The sequence below is a fragment of the Ixodes scapularis genome, unplaced genomic scaffold, assembly GCF_016920785.2.
Source record: "Ixodes scapularis isolate PalLabHiFi unplaced genomic scaffold, ASM1692078v2 PGA_scaffold13__105_contigs__length_92229423, whole genome shotgun sequence".
Lineage (NCBI taxonomy): Eukaryota > Metazoa > Arthropoda > Arachnida > Ixodida > Ixodidae > Ixodes > Ixodes scapularis.
In genome coordinates, this window is record NW_024609839.1 from 44,963,622 (window position 1) to 44,978,993 (window position 15,372).

General features: G+C 45.7%; 1 protein-coding gene across 1 annotated transcript; it reads left to right on the forward strand.

Annotated features, from left to right (window-relative positions):
- The first annotated feature begins 6,786 nt into the window (after positions 1-6,786).
- LOC8042875 (intracellular coagulation inhibitor 2-like) lies at positions 6,787-12,098 on the forward strand. Its single transcript, XM_029970887.3, has 2 exons — positions 6,787-7,652; positions 11,780-12,098. Exons 1-2 carry the CDS (start codon positions 6,787-6,789, stop codon positions 12,096-12,098), a joined length of 1,185 nt encoding a protein of 394 aa, XP_029826747.3.
- Positions 12,099-15,372: the final 3,274 nt, after the last annotated feature.

A 15,372-nucleotide genomic window follows, 5' to 3' on the forward strand; every position in this document is an offset into this window, starting at 1 on the left:
CCCTGATAAACACCGATTCTTTGTTTAACGTGAAAAATGGACACCAGAAAACGAAATCTTCGGGGCAAATAAACTCCGAAAGAAAAGACACCCCGAGTTGAAACGAAAATAAACCCTCAAAAACACTGAGCCCTAGCGACAGCGCAGTGTCCTGCCTTCACGTAGGTGCTTTCTCAATACTTCGGCATCCGCCTCCTAGCTATTTTTCTAATTTCAACTCATGTTCTTACGAGTTTGGTAAACATTGCCAACGTTGACAAAAAAACAATTTTAAGCGCGGGCAATTTACAGCTTCTTCCTTGTGAGCTGACGGCTGTAGGAAGCTATATATAAGCCATGTATTACTTAAAAATGTCTTGGTCTAGTTTCACATCGTAGACTAGGCTCAGCTCTTGCTTAGAGAAATTTCCTGACTTTGTCACTCGTCGAGTTTCCATAGCTCACTGTTGCAACAATCGCCCTTTCAAATGATTTTGCAGAATGCTCATGCACTATATATATATATATATATATATATCGTTCCAATGAGCAGAGCAAGTCGTCCGCTTCTTGCGTTGCGGTGACGTTAAAACGACACCGAGCTGTGATTGGCTCTGATTGAAAGGATGGTGGGTAGACCCCAATGCTAGGTGCCTCGAGGTCTACCCACTATTATTGTTTTTGAATCAACCATCAAGAGCTCGGTGTTCTGACATCATCGCAACCCCGGTGCCAGAAACAGACGAACTGCACGCTCCACATAGTCGCCTCCTGCACGCTGCCATCTTTCTCTCTTGAGCTGTGGCAGTGCCTCCTATATAAGTTACACTATGCCTGTCAGCTTCCCCTCCAAGACGTGTCCAGGCCTGATGCTTCACCTCACAACACGCACGTTCAGGTAGGTAGCGCCGCCTGGCGGACGTTTGTTTTGTCTATTTTTCTAGCATGTTGTATTTACCTTGATATTGAAGATATATCATATATATGTTTTTTTTAACAACATGCAGAACACTGTTCTGGATGTGACCGCCCTAATTCAAACGAGTTTCGCTGAGACAAAATTCGAAACTACGAAACAAGCACGGTCAGGTTTCGCTTTTGCAGCGCGAACGCGGAGGACGCTTGGCCGCTTGACCTTCTGCTTTGGCGGCAGTTTGGGGTTTTGGCGGTCACCTTGAATCGCGCGCATAGAAGTAGTTGGCGCCGGGTCGTGTGCGGGTGAAAAGGTAGGAAAATAAAAAGTAATATTCTGTTGGAAACGGCGAGCTGGTCCCGAGCTGTCAGTCAAGAACATTTAGATTTCTTGCGGTCGGTGCTGCTGGGGTGACATCATTGAAACTCCTACGGAAGAGAGGGTTGGCTTCACTACATGGCAGGTTTGTACGGCCAGGTGGCTCCACCGCACGACAATGAGACGTACTATTTGCCCTCTCGCTTCTGCTTGCCAGAACTCGGAGCTGACAGGCATAGTGTAACTTATATAGGAGGCACTGGCTGTGGAAAGCCCCCGGAGCATGCGCAGTAGCTCCCTTCTGCTAAACGTCAGACGCCGGACATGCGTCAAAAGCTCAATAACTCGACCTCGTTTTTTTTTCCTCCCGGGTGAAAAGCGTATGAAAGATGTATACTTCATTTGGCGCTAAATGTGAGCGCAGTCGACGCTACGATTCGATATGGAGCTAATCAAGTAGCGTTACAAGTGCACCGTGACGGCACTCACCGTCTTTGTGATTTTGAAATCACTGGCTAAACTAATCAAATTTAGTGAATGCGCTGCAATCCTGCGCCTTTTCGTGCGTGATTGGCCCCACCGACATAGAAAACTCAGAAAGGCGACAAGTACACTCGTCGATGCACTCTTTGTCGCCTCTTGATCGACGTCATCGGATCAAAGCGGTTGCTGCACTCGTGCTTAGCGCGAAACGTAATACGGTAGAGTGGTGATTTTTCTTTCAGACCGATGAGGTGAATGCCCCCTTTAGCACTAATAAACGAAAAGGGGTCCAAACGGACACCAAGGTGCTTCGGAATAATAGAGCTCCAGGTAAGATTAATGAAGCGCTCTGTCTTTACGTCCGAGTTTCCGAACCATGCGCCTGTTGACATAGCGTGCTTCACTTGGCACTGGATACTTCGCAAATATCAGCAAAGTGTGGCACCACGAGAACAATTTCTAATCTGGAGGCGGCAACATCAGTAACGTCATCGGCATAGGCCATCTTTCTTTCTTTTTTTTTTTTGTGGCATACCTTGTAAAATCGACGCCCCGAATCCTGATGTCGCTTAGGATTATCCTGCAAACAGGTTGTAAATATAGCGAGAACAGTCTAGCCGAGAGCGGGGCAGCTTTGTCTAACCAAACCCTGTACTGATTTTTTTGTTACGCGTTTGTTGAGTAGCAGTCGTGATGAATAAACAGTTTATTATATTTCGCGATTCTTTTCCCGACGCCGCAAGCAAAGCGAACAGTAAGGCATACGACACCCGGTCGAAAACAAATTAGCTTAGGCCAATCTGCAACGCGGCCGCGGAAAGTCCGGTTGCTTTAGCTGTATCGGAAAAAAAACTCGAAGAGTGTGAACATTTGAAGTAATAGATCTCCCCTTCAAGGCCATGGGTATGATGATCCCCCACAGCAAGCTTGAGACTCATCTCCATTCGTTTTGCCAGTACCCTGGAGTCGTTAGAAGGCTGATAGGCCTTAATTTGTCAGATGTTAAGAAGCTGGAGCCCTTGCTTATCTGTGGAATAAGCACAGCGAGTGCCTCTCGCTTAGAGAGTGGTAATAGGTTCCGTCGAAGAATCTCGGGAAATACGTTCCATTATATAGAAACAAGAACCTCGACGAACATTTTTTAGAATGATGATCCTAGACCATCTGCTCCAAAGGTTTCCGTGATGGTAGTTCCTTTATTGTTTTCGCAATCTCAGATTTGGTCTTTCTTTCATACGTTTCTGAATATTTACATTAATTCCGGGGAGCGCACTTACCCGCTCGTCCAATGCACCGTTGGTTCCGTCGTCCTTGCTAGAAAACAGTTGTTGGAACTCTTTTACGAGTTCCTCTTCGATATATATCTGGCCTGTTACCACTCGGTCACCGGCAAGAAGTGATTCTTGACTGTTGTGCTGCGCTCGCATTCTTTCCTTTGTAAATTTTTTACAGGGTCTCCTTTTTCTAGCGCTCTAAGCCTGATCCTGAAGATTGCTCGTAGGAACTCTCCCTCCATGAGACTAAGCAAATGCGCCTTGCGGTCACGGATATCGCAGGTGAAGACGCCCGGCGTTTTATTATTTTCGGCGATTAAAGTTTACAGGGCTTGCAGTAAAGCATTATGTGTCCCTCGCGCTTTTATGGTCTCTGCTTTGCCGTGAAAGTAGCAGAGTAGCTTCATATTTTCTTTAATTTCTTCACCTGCCACCGCATCAACATCCCCTACCTGTCCTCGTTCAGATATGGTATTGTTTTTATGTGAAAGCAGAGAGTCTCATCGTCAAGGAGACCCTCATTGAGCTCCCAAGAGCTCAAGCAAAATAGTTTTCTTTTTTTTCTGTTCACCTTTCCTACCCTCAATGCTACGATTGTGTGGTCAGAGAAGGCCATCGGATACACCTGGTACCCGGCAACCTTGGGAAGTGATCCGTCACAAGTAACGGATTACTTGTAATCGGTTACTTTTGCAAGTAATTTTGTAATTGCCACGTTACGTTTTTTTCAAAGGTAATTTGTAATGCAATTGCGTTACAAAATATTGGTAACGAATTACTTTAATTTATCGTTACTTTCTTAAAAATACGAGCATAATACAGTAGCTGGAGCAATACGATCAGAAAATTCAACGGCATAAAGAGAGCAAGTTTAACAAAATACGAAACATAAGGAGGGGAGAATAGCCGAAGAGAAAACACGATATGTTTATGACCAGTCACCAGAACCATTAAAAAAAAAAGGAAAGGCGTGTACAAATATCCAAAAGACAAAGACTAAGTAAAACAACGCCGAGTAGGCTCTCCGTCGCCTTCCATCGTGTTTTTTTTCTTCTCGGCAAGAGAAAGCTTTTCGTGTTTATTTGTTTTTGTCTTCTATACCGTTTCATCCTTTCCAACTTCTTCGACGTCTCCCGCCACCTGCACAGATATTAAACGCGGGTCCGTACCCCCTCGATTCGCGGACCAAGCCAGGACACCCGTCTACGAGAAGCCGGGGCCGAACTGGTATATTGCCTCGCCCGGAGGGCCCCGATCGGTCTAAACGTACCCTGGGCTCAGCTCAACCACCAGGATCCCCTTTTCCCCGGACACGGGTTAAACCACGTGTTATGGCGGCGGCCAACGTGCCTGGGTCCATGGCGACGCTACTCACCAAGCACATAGCACCTAAGGTGCAGGCGCTTGGTGGAGAAAGATAAAGGCGAGTTACTGAATCATCCTGGTCGGGCCAAGCAGGGACACCCGTCTACGAGTGGCGTCTCCACGGACCCCCTGCAGGATTAGGGGTCCGTGGAGACGCCATTCTCCAAACACCTGCTTTCACAGTTGCCCCCGGAGGGGTCATGCAGAAGGTAACACGAAGTATAGTTCAGGTGGTATTTAATTAATTTACTCGATATATTTCTGGTAATTTAGGCAGGAAGCGTGGACATTCAAAGATTTCCTTACGCGGCTGTTGCTTCTGACGTTATTCTACTTTATTTCCTCGGCGAAACGCGCCTAAGAAAAACACGTGCCAAGGCAAGGACGTCGGTGATTTCGCCTCCGAAATAAAAGGGTTTTACGTTTGCGGGGTAAAACAGAAGGTCGCAGCCACTTCTTCAAGCGCGAGATTGGATAACGGCGCTTCACCAGGAAATAATAAAAGAGCAAATTATAAGGTTGTGCATTTGTGGGATTATGGAGGGGGCCGTGTTGGCCTTGCCAGAAAAGAAGCTGGCACGTTTTTCAGGTTTTGTTCCCGTTTTTTAATGATTTGTTTTTGTTGGAATATACGCTTGAGTTCTGAAGACCATGGTGCGCAGAAACTTTCCAATGGCATTCTGCCTGGCGACATCGAAGACGCCAGCTGCTCTTCACAATCGGTGAGTTTTTTTGTTCTGCTCTCACTATATTCACCATAATTTTGGTGACAATAAGAGTTTTCTCTCAATATCTTGTGGCTATTAGGCGTGGGTGGACGTCGACTCATAACGTGATACATGCAGATTTTGTTTTTCAGTTTTATCGTTTGATCAAGGTCACTTAATGGTCTCAAACATTGCATCACTACCGCTAGGGTTATATTCGCACAAAGTTTAAGTTTTCCACATGTTGAACTTACACCGGCTCACCTGCACGCTGACTATTTTTTCGATTTTTATACTCGCCGTAAAACAGAGCTTTAGGTATTAGGTTGGATCCTCATCATAACCTTTCCGATTTCAGTGTGCGTGTGCGTGTGTGCGTGTGTACGTGTGTGCGTGTGTGCGTGTGTGCACGTGTGTGCGTGTGCGCGTGTGCGCGTGTGCGCGCGTGCGCGTGCGCGTGCGCGTGTGCGTGTGCGTGTGCGCGTGTGTGTGTGTGTGTGTGTGTGTGTGTGTGTGTGTGTGTCCAGAAGGGTTGCGCAAGTAACGAATGAGTGAAGGAACACGAAGCAACAAGTATAAGGCAAAGAAACTTTCGATTATGGAGAAACAGTGTAGAACAGTATATTTTAAGAAATTCTTTTTTATTTACTTTTCGATGTATATCTCTTTTTCTAGGTTCTAGTAGCACGTTCCTCTTCAAAATTCATTATACACTTTTCGAAAAATCAAACATATTTTATTTTGCAAGTGAAACGCTTGCCTACTTCTTGTTCCAATGAACATAGAGAAATTTTGCTACGCATTATAGAGGCTCACCAAATTATTCTTTTCTTAAAACAGCTACTGCTGTTTCAGGAGACATGTAGGAACAGCAAGGTATCAGTGGGTTCATCCCACTTTTTGGTAATGTGACAGTATTGTAGGTGCGGCATCATGTATAATGCAGTGGGTATAATGCATTTTGTAACTCAGGGCCAGATGGGAGTTAGGGGCTCTTATTCCGTTCCTTGACGAAATTACGTGACTTAGCCTAAATTCAAGAAATCAGAAACCCCAAGTTTCTGAGGCCTATTCGGGCCGTTGACGAAGAAGATTCCGATTGTTTAGAAACACGTATTTGTCACATTGTAAAAGAACCCGAGACTTAAAAAAATACAAAATATGTAAAAAAATGAACTTTTTTTTTTTAAGACGTTCTCATTTTATTTTTTGTGTCAACTTCTGTATTTTTTCAGTCTCGGGTTGTTTCACAGTGTTCAGCATATACCAGCTAACTTGCCCCTTTACGTCCTCTTTGTATTTGTCAGCCGACAGATTACATAGAATATGTTTGTCTAAATTCTGTATCATGCTAATATTTTTATCAAGAATGGTTCTGCTCAAAAAATAATTAAATATGTGGGCGCTACAATTACATGTCAACCGAATGTAGGAGCGACGCCCCAAAGAATCTGTCTACGGAGAAGGAACCACTCAACCACTAAAAATTCCACTTCCAGCACTTGCGGCCCTGCCCCCTTCGAGGCCTTAGTGCTACCTAATCAAAAAAGGATGTGCCCTATTTTCAGGAGTACTGTGTGGCCCGCACACGTACCCTTCAAGAACGCAGTACCTACGGACCAGTCTCAAGTCAATATACATAACGTTAGTGTGTTTAGGTGCATGTATAGTTTAAACAATGGGTGTCTTTGAATCCATAAACTTGACGTTTCTATTCGCGACCCCTCTTGTGCAGCGCTACACTAAGATGAACGTCCTGACGCTGTTCCTGTCCACCTTCGTCCTTTGTTGGGCTGAAGATAATGACAAGTTAACGAGTGCAAGCAACAACCTTGGCCTCCGCCTCTTTCCTTTGTTTCCAAGCCCTCCTGAAGAAAATGTATTCTTTTCGCCCTGCAGCCTCTCAGTGGCGATGGGAATGGCCTACGCCGGAGCAAGAGGGGAGACACGACAAGAACTCTACGATCACCTGGGTTACTCCAGTGCCGGCCTCCCAGAAGCGCAGGTCTTAGATGCGCACGCTCGTCAGATGCAGCGACATCAACCTGGTCAGTCCAACACGACAATCGACGTCGCTAACAGCGCGGCAATCCACTTAACACTGTCTCTGCTGAACGAGTACGAGAACACATTGAAGAACTCCTTTAAAGCCGATCTTCAAACGGTTGACTTCGTAGACGGTGGACAGGCTGCCGTCGACGTCATCAACAGATGGGTCAAGGAGAAGACCCATGATAAGATCGAGAGTCTCTTCAGTGCGCCTCTTAGTCCCCTCACACGTTTTGTCTTGCTGAATGCCATCTACTTCAAGGGAACATGGGAGACCGAGTTTGAGAAGAAAAATACCAGAAATATGCCCTTTTTGAATGGTGGCGTGACTCAAGCAGAGGTTCAAACTATGGTCGAGAAGATTCGTATTCGCCACAACAGCTTCGAGGATTTGGGTGTCGACGTCGCGGAGTTGCCGTACCGTGGTGGTGACTACAGCATGCTCATCCTGTTGCCCAAGGAGAAGACCGGTGTAGAGGCGCTGAAGAAAACCCTTACGGCAGGACTTCTACAGACTCTCATTGATCGCCTGGTACAACGTGAGGTTACAGTATTTCTTCCCAAGTGAGTACCTACCAGATATTGTTTCTTTCTCAAGTACAGAGGTAGCAAGAATTAGCATTTGGGCCTGCTTAAAAAACGCTGCTACTCGATCACCTTCTCAAGGGTAACGTTTTTAATCAGAGTGAGGTATTGCCAATTTTCGGAAGCGCAGTTTTTTTTAACTGTTTAGAGTTCTGAGAATCAACTATATGGTTTTTGATATGGAGACAAATAAAACGCACCTACAGGCCAAAAAAAAAGGGGGGGGGGTTTGAATAGTATTTGCATTAAAATGGCAATTTGGGCCATTTGGTTTATGATCGAAGATAGGCGCCGAAAAAGGATAATGTCAAGAAGAGACGTAAACACTGCGCCATTGTTTACGTCTCTTATTGTCCTTGTCTTTTTTCGGCGCCTATCTTCGATCATGAACCTACCGTCCCAAAGTGCCAACTTAATTCAGTTTATTCCTAGCGCCAGTGTTTATGTCTCTTGTCCTTGTCTTTCTTTTGGCGCCTATCTTCGCATAGTACTTGCTTTAGCCTGCCAAAAGCAAAGAAGAAAATTATATATTTTTTAATTTTTTTTATAACGTAAGCAATAAATATTAAACATTAATGAAATCATAAATCCAAAAACCGCGCTGGCATAAAAAAAAAAACAGAAAAAGAAACGATTCGTGTAATGTTTCTTAAGATGTGAAACATCATTCTACTATGTGGCGGGGGTTAGGAAGTGTAAGTAGATTGTTTCAATAACTCTAATGAAGATACCCGATATACCGCTGACGCTTTTAAGGACGCGTCCAACACCTCCTAAATAAGATAGTCTAAGTGCTGAATTTGTAGTGCGTCCCTAACGGAGACCACCGACAGTAAGTCGCAGATTGGAGACGAGTGCTGCGTCATGTTCGGTTGGAGCTCGTGCCCAATCGTGAGAACACGACTCTTAGCCGAGCGCTGACGCCGTAGTCGTGCCCGATCTCTGGCCAAAAGTGGCCTTCTTTGGTGACGCAGGAAAATTCAGCAGTTTAGTGCTTAGGCTTTCTTACATCTAGGAGGTGTTGATGCATCGCAGACTTATCGGGTGTCGTTATTGAAGGTACCGTGACGATCTACTAAAACTTCCACTTGTATTTCTCCGAGTCCAGACGCTTTCTGCACTTCGACATTTGTGAGACTCCCCTCTGAGACAAAAGTAGTTTGTATTCAACATGCGCGACGATTAACATACAGGTAAAAAAAAAATGTAGGACGTGGCCTCGTCCCGAGCATCTTATTATCACCCATCAGCCAATCAGGTTGCCGCATCAGCAGATAAGAACGTCCAAGGTCCAATCACTAATCAAAAAGCGCGAGCCAAATTAAGCCCCACACTAGACTTGTGCCTATCTCAAATACTCTACTCAAGATACTGTATTTTAAATACTTTTCGGAGTATCTTGGTATCTTGCAAATACTTTTGATCAAGAGTATTTGATACTTTATTTTAATTACAATTCCGAGTATCTTGTACTCATTATCTTAAATACATTTTTGACATTCCACCATTATCAGAGTTTTTCGGTATGAAGTGGAGAGGGCGTGGCACGAGCAGACGCGAACATTGTTTTGAACAACCAAATCCTGTTGCTAGCTCCGATAAGCTAGAGTGACTTAGACTGAACTCGTGAAAAGATCGCTTTTTTGCAAATTGTGACTCATATTTCAGCGAAAAGTTCGTACAATGAAGTTTTTCCCCTCGCCTCCCCAAAGACGCCTTTTGTTTCCATAGAGTTTCCCCCAAAAAATCCTGAAACAAAAGGGGTGGTTTTACGGAAGTAAAGATGCCACCCTGAGACGCAACGCGGACCGGGAAACGACCTACGTCAACAATGCAGACTTGAGTGTCAAGAAAATAACAATTAAAATAAAATAAAAAAGTAGACAAAAGAACAACATACTTTTTTTTTGTTTTGCTTTTTGTATATTTCGCCCCGCTACGGCAAAACGTCAAACTTTTCTTTTGTTTCTTTTTTTTTGTCGTCAGTCCATCGCTTATTGCTCTCGCGAACACTGTCTGTGATAAGCAGAGAACAGGACAGGAAACGAACTACCAGCAGGATAACCTCTCAAAATGGCAACAAAGTGTCCCCCAGCGTTGAGTGCCCTTCTAAACGCAACCTAATTGAAGAAGGTGTGACCACTGCCGTGGCTATTATGTTGGGTCTCTTTGTTATCCATTCACACATATCCGTATACCAAGTTTGTTTATAGTGAACTCCCCATATAGAAAATATAAATTTCAATTAAACGATGCGTCTAGGGTGCGTCACAGGACGTGATATTCAGGGATGTCACTATTGGCGAGGTGCTCTTGCCCGTTTGTCACCCCCACACCTCGGTGTTTACTCAACACAAGGCCTGTGCACGTACCCACAGGCCTTGTGGGCATGTTAATGTCATCTTTTTAATAGTGCGCGGGGCACAGTCTAATGTAAAAATACCAACAATTAGTCAAGTAACGAAAAAATTGACGTTTAGTGCCGGAGCTCTCCCGAAAGCAGTTGTCAGAGGATGCGAGCTTGACCCACTTGGGCTTTTGTGCTAAGCCGGGCACCGTTCATGCTGCATTCTTCATGCAGGCCGGAGTGGTAACAAAAGAGACCCCCCCCCCCTTCCCCTCTCGGGAGAACACGAACCCCAGCCGAACGCTGACGCCGCGTTCGAATAAGTCAGCTGAGCGCTGAGTCACTGTATTGTTGTCCCTATCCATGTAGTTCTAAAGTTAACCGCTTGGGGCACCACGGTCTGATCTCCTCCCCAATAGCTAAAGCGGCCTCTTTCTTGTTGTCCGAGAAACATTTTGTAACATCTATCAGTGATGAGAGATAATATAGTAAGGGTGCAGGCGAGCTGGAATGTTAACCATGTTGAATAAAGCAGAGACTGGGGCGCGTGGCCGAATGGTGGCCGCGCTTGGCTCTCGCGCGGAGGCTCCCGGTTCGATACCAAGGAGCGGGCCCCTATTTTATCTATTCTTTCAACTTGACATTCTCGTAAGTTCGAGAACCTTGTCGTCTGATCGGAGTTACGAATGTTCTACGCGCCGAACTTTCTAAGCCGAATGTTCCAGAAACCCACGCGGATACAAAAGGTACTCCGAGTGCCGGTCCGGAGTCAGTCTCGCCCCAGCGCTCGATCCTGCTGTTTCGCAGACATCGACGCCTGCGACGCTAGCCTTTCTCTGTTATATTTTGGACACAATTTCGCCCTATTGAACGTTTAGTTTCTTTAGTTGTTCGCCGTCTCATCATTTGTCATTCGTGACAATATCCTGCTCCTTATTGTTGGATAGCGTAAAATAGCCCTACGATACTTTTTTGTTTTGTTTTGTGTTGTTGCGTGATAATAAACCATTCTGGTAAATTAGGTTTGCGCAGCTGCATAATTGTGTTTGTTACTGACTTGATACAAATTAGGCAATACGGAGGTATCTTCAGAAGTAATTGATTTACATTTCTAAGTATTTGTATCCTACTCAAGATACTTTACAGTGAAAGTAACTTAAGGAGTATTTTAAATACTTTATGAAGCAGGTATTTGGTAACTTAACATAAATACGTTTATCGAGTATTTTGTCCAACACTGCTTCTCACACCTGGGTTTCATTAGCCGTCAATGACCATAGACCAGAATATTCGGCGTTTTAGTGCGCGGCCGTATCGATGTATGGATGGATGGATCAGACTTAACCCTTTGAATCGGGCAGCAGCTTGCGCCACCATGCCGGTGTTTCGTTTCTCTTTCCCTTAACATGTTTGGCCAACTGGGGCGCCGCCCTGCGGATATTTTGCGGGGACTGCGGCTAAGCGAAACTTTTTCGCCGTTTCCAGATGCGTCCAGATGAATGGTTCTTGTGCACCCGGTGCTAAAACCGCACACACACATACAAAAAAAAAAGAAAACAGAAAACAGGCACGTTTGAACAAATTGTGTAGGCTGTGCGCACTGTGACATGTACCACTGCGATTTCCGCAGACTCCTGCACCGCAAGCGCCGTCCCGTGCCGAGATTAGAAAGCCGCTCGCGTATGCGATACTAATAAAACAAAAAAACAAATCTGGTCTTTCTCGCATAAAAAAGGAGCACGTTCTATACATTGTGCAGGTTTAAGCTGGAAACCAAGTACTACCTGAAGGAATTTCTCCAGAAGTTGGGCATCAAAAGGATCTTCGGCAAAGATGCTGATCTGTCCGGGATCTCCGAAGACGCCAGCCTGAAAGTGTCGGCCGTGGTGCAGAAGGCGGTCGTCGAGGTCAACGAAGAAGGCACCGAGGCGGCAGTGGTGTCGGGCGTGGTCGGCGCCATCAGGGCGTCGGCACCACAACGAAGTTTCGAATTCAGAGTTGACCATCCTTTCTTATTTTTCATCCGAAACACGCGCACAAACGGGCTTTTGTTTATGGGGCAAGTAAACAAGCTTTGAGTTAATCAAGCTGTGTTTGAAATATTCTTATCAACAAAGGCACGCTTACACTTCGTCTCTCCCTACGGTGGACTAAAGGTAAAAGCTACGGACCGCCAGATGCAATCACGAGTCACTAAGAAATTGTGGGGTACTTCGCCTCGATTCACGTATCGGTGCCCGCGTCTCGGGTCACTGATGGGGTGGGCGGACAGTGGTTCGAATCGAATAGTACTGAGTGACTGAACAAATTTTTTATTGCAAAGAAAGTCACGGCATACGGGATTTTTGCAATGTCGAAGCTATAAAAATGATGCAGCGCTTTTGGATTCAGAGCATTGTTCGTATACCCCTAATCAATGTCATAGTTTAGCACGGAACGTAATTGGACCAGGTGGCCAATGGCTTTGGCCTTTAGTCCATCGTAGGACGAGACAAAGTATTGTGGGACATTTTGGTCATTGCATGACGCTGTGAAACCTACTAATCAATACATTATTGTTTCTTTCACAGACAGCATAAAAAGATTGTCTGGGTCGGCAGACCCCATGATATGCCTTAAACACTGAAGTCTATGGCTTGGATTATGTAGAAGGAAGCTGATTTAATTATTGAGGGTCTGTCAGAGTCAAGATAAAACATTTGTGCATCTAAGCCAGTTCGTCATTTAGTGGGGATCATACGTAATATAGGATGAATCTTTAAAAACACGAAATAGTATACAAAATAGGTATCTTCAAAAATATGTTACGGTTGGCACGACATGTTTGGGAAGATAAAACAATACAGCTTTTCTGTTTTATTTACGACTCTACGCCATACGTCGGATAGCTGTGTTCGAACCTTTTTGTGTGCGGACCTTCACTCTTCTTCAAAAAATATTACGCGGGCGGGCCAAAAAAAAAAAAATGCGTAGACGGACGGATTTTTAGAAGAAAGCTTGTGCGCATGCCCAGAACGCGTTACACAGCCAAGCAGACCAAAATGCCAGAGCAAAGAAGGCGATTATTAAAATGGACCGTACAATCTCGAATATTCCCGAGTCTTTACCGTCCAGGACAACATTTCGAAGAACCCTATCGCTGCATTGAACAAAATCAGCGCTTCGTTTTGTAAAATAATAAAAATTGAAAATCTTAAAAAAAAAGAAGTTGAAATTGATTATTTTGAAAATTGAAAATAAAAAATTGAAGTTAAGCACAAAACAAGCGTGTTACTAACAGTAATTAAACACAATGAAGATACATAGAAAGGGGGGACGGACGGACAACAATGACTTTCGGAACTGACTTCAACGTTTGAAAGCTATTTTTAAATAAAAAAAAACTATAGGCGCCCCCCCTTAGGGAAGTACTTCCCCTTAGGGAAGTACTCTCCCCTTCCGATTTCATCTTTCCGAGTTAGTGGTCACAGCACAGCTTGCGGCTCCATTGAAATGGTGGGGTCGACGCCAGAAAGACGGAGCATAGGCGTTTGTGCACTCAGAACGTTTTCATTTCACGTTCTTCTGGTTGCACCTGGTTGGAACTCTCGCCCTACCTCCGGTGCTATGTTGTGCCACCTCGACCTGCAACAGGGACGAGAATGTGATGATCCACCGCGAAAATGGGCAGGGATGTTGTTGGGAGTGTGAACTTGATTGTAAGTGCTTCCATAGGCTTCGTATAATTCCAGCTCTGCATGCTGTCGCACTTACACAACTGCTTGTTCAAAGCTTTGGCATGTGTTCTCAGCACCTGGATTCCAAAGTGTGTCCGGGTTTCTGATTGGCGTCGTAAAAGCAGTTAAATGTCGCCTTGGAGGACGAGTCAGCTGCTACTAAGATGTCAATAGGTGCTACTCCAATCCCTACGGCTTTGGAGGTGACCGCTCTTCGCGTTGGGGCGCTTTGAAAGCCGACGTGTTAATGCCCGCAAGCGTTAGTGCGTGTTTTGTCTAGTGAACTATGTACAGCGTCCCGCGCTGCTGGGCGGAAAGGCTTTTGCGTAGTGAGCAGAAGCTGCGTGTGGGCCCCTTGGAGTCCTGCAGTTTGTTCGAGGGACACCTGCAAGCATTCCACTGGACAAAATTTCCGAACCTCTTTGAATGCTGGGAAGAAGAGTGTGGGAAAAGGGTTTAGATGCCCCCGAAGTCTTTCTGGGTTGGGAGCGCGAGCTCCTAACCCGTTGATCGCTTCCGAATGTGGCATTTGCAATGGGAAATTGAAAATTTAAAAACTTTGACACGAAGGCAAAGTTTTCGACGTGTTACTGAGCAAAATGTGAGCGTGTTATACCTACAAGTATTTTCAATCTGTGAGCATATATTTTGCCAGCGTGGTTAGTCGATCCTTCCAATTCGATCGCAGTGATTGACTCGTCGAGTGCTCTGCTAGAAAGCTGGATTCATGGGGCGTTCTATGAGCTCCTTCGAAAAGTAGGTTTATGTCGGAGCCAGTGACAGCCTAAAGGGTGCTTACTACATTGAGCCTTCTCGCCATCGCGATTCGTTCTTGGGCGTTCTTCTCCGTTTACACTGCATTTTCATTGACTCTATGGAGCGATAAGACGATGTTCTTATACGTTCTTACGGTCCTCCGTAACATATGGTGATTTGGTACTCCCGACTCGAGTTGGAATCGGGCGGAGTTTTTCGAACACTTCTCTGAGGGTCTCGGCGTAAGCTTCGGGCTTCGCCGAAGGTGGTGTGTCGGCCTCGAAGAAGTCTCATGGCAACCTCAGAGGAGTGCCATAGACGAGCTCGGCGGTAGAACATCCGAGGTCTTCTTTAAGGGCCGTCCGGACGCCAAGGAGCACGATCGGCACTTGGGAAACCCACTCGTTAGGCCTTCCATGGGCCATCAATGCCGATTTCAGATGGCGATGAAAGCGCTCCACAAGTCCGTTGGATCGCGGGTGATAAGCGGTCGTCCGCAACCGTGTCGTCCTAAGAATGCGGGTTAACCCTGTGAAGAGCGACGACTCAAATTGTCGTCCCCAGTCTGTGACTATCTCGGAAGGGCATCCGAACCTGGAGACCCACGTCGAGATGAAGGCGGTGGCGACGGTGGTTGCGGTAATGTCCTGCAGTGGCGTTGCCTCTGGCCATCTCCACGACGCTCCAACGTCGATCATGACTGACGCTGCAGCAACCGCCGTTGGAGCAGTACTCCAGCAACACATCAACGGACAGTGGCAGCCACTCGCTATCTTTTCGAAGAAGTTGAAGCCAGCACAGACGCGCTACAGCGTATTTGGCCGCGAGTTGTGGGCTGCCTACTTGGCCGTGCGTCACTTCCGACACTTCGCTGAAGGAA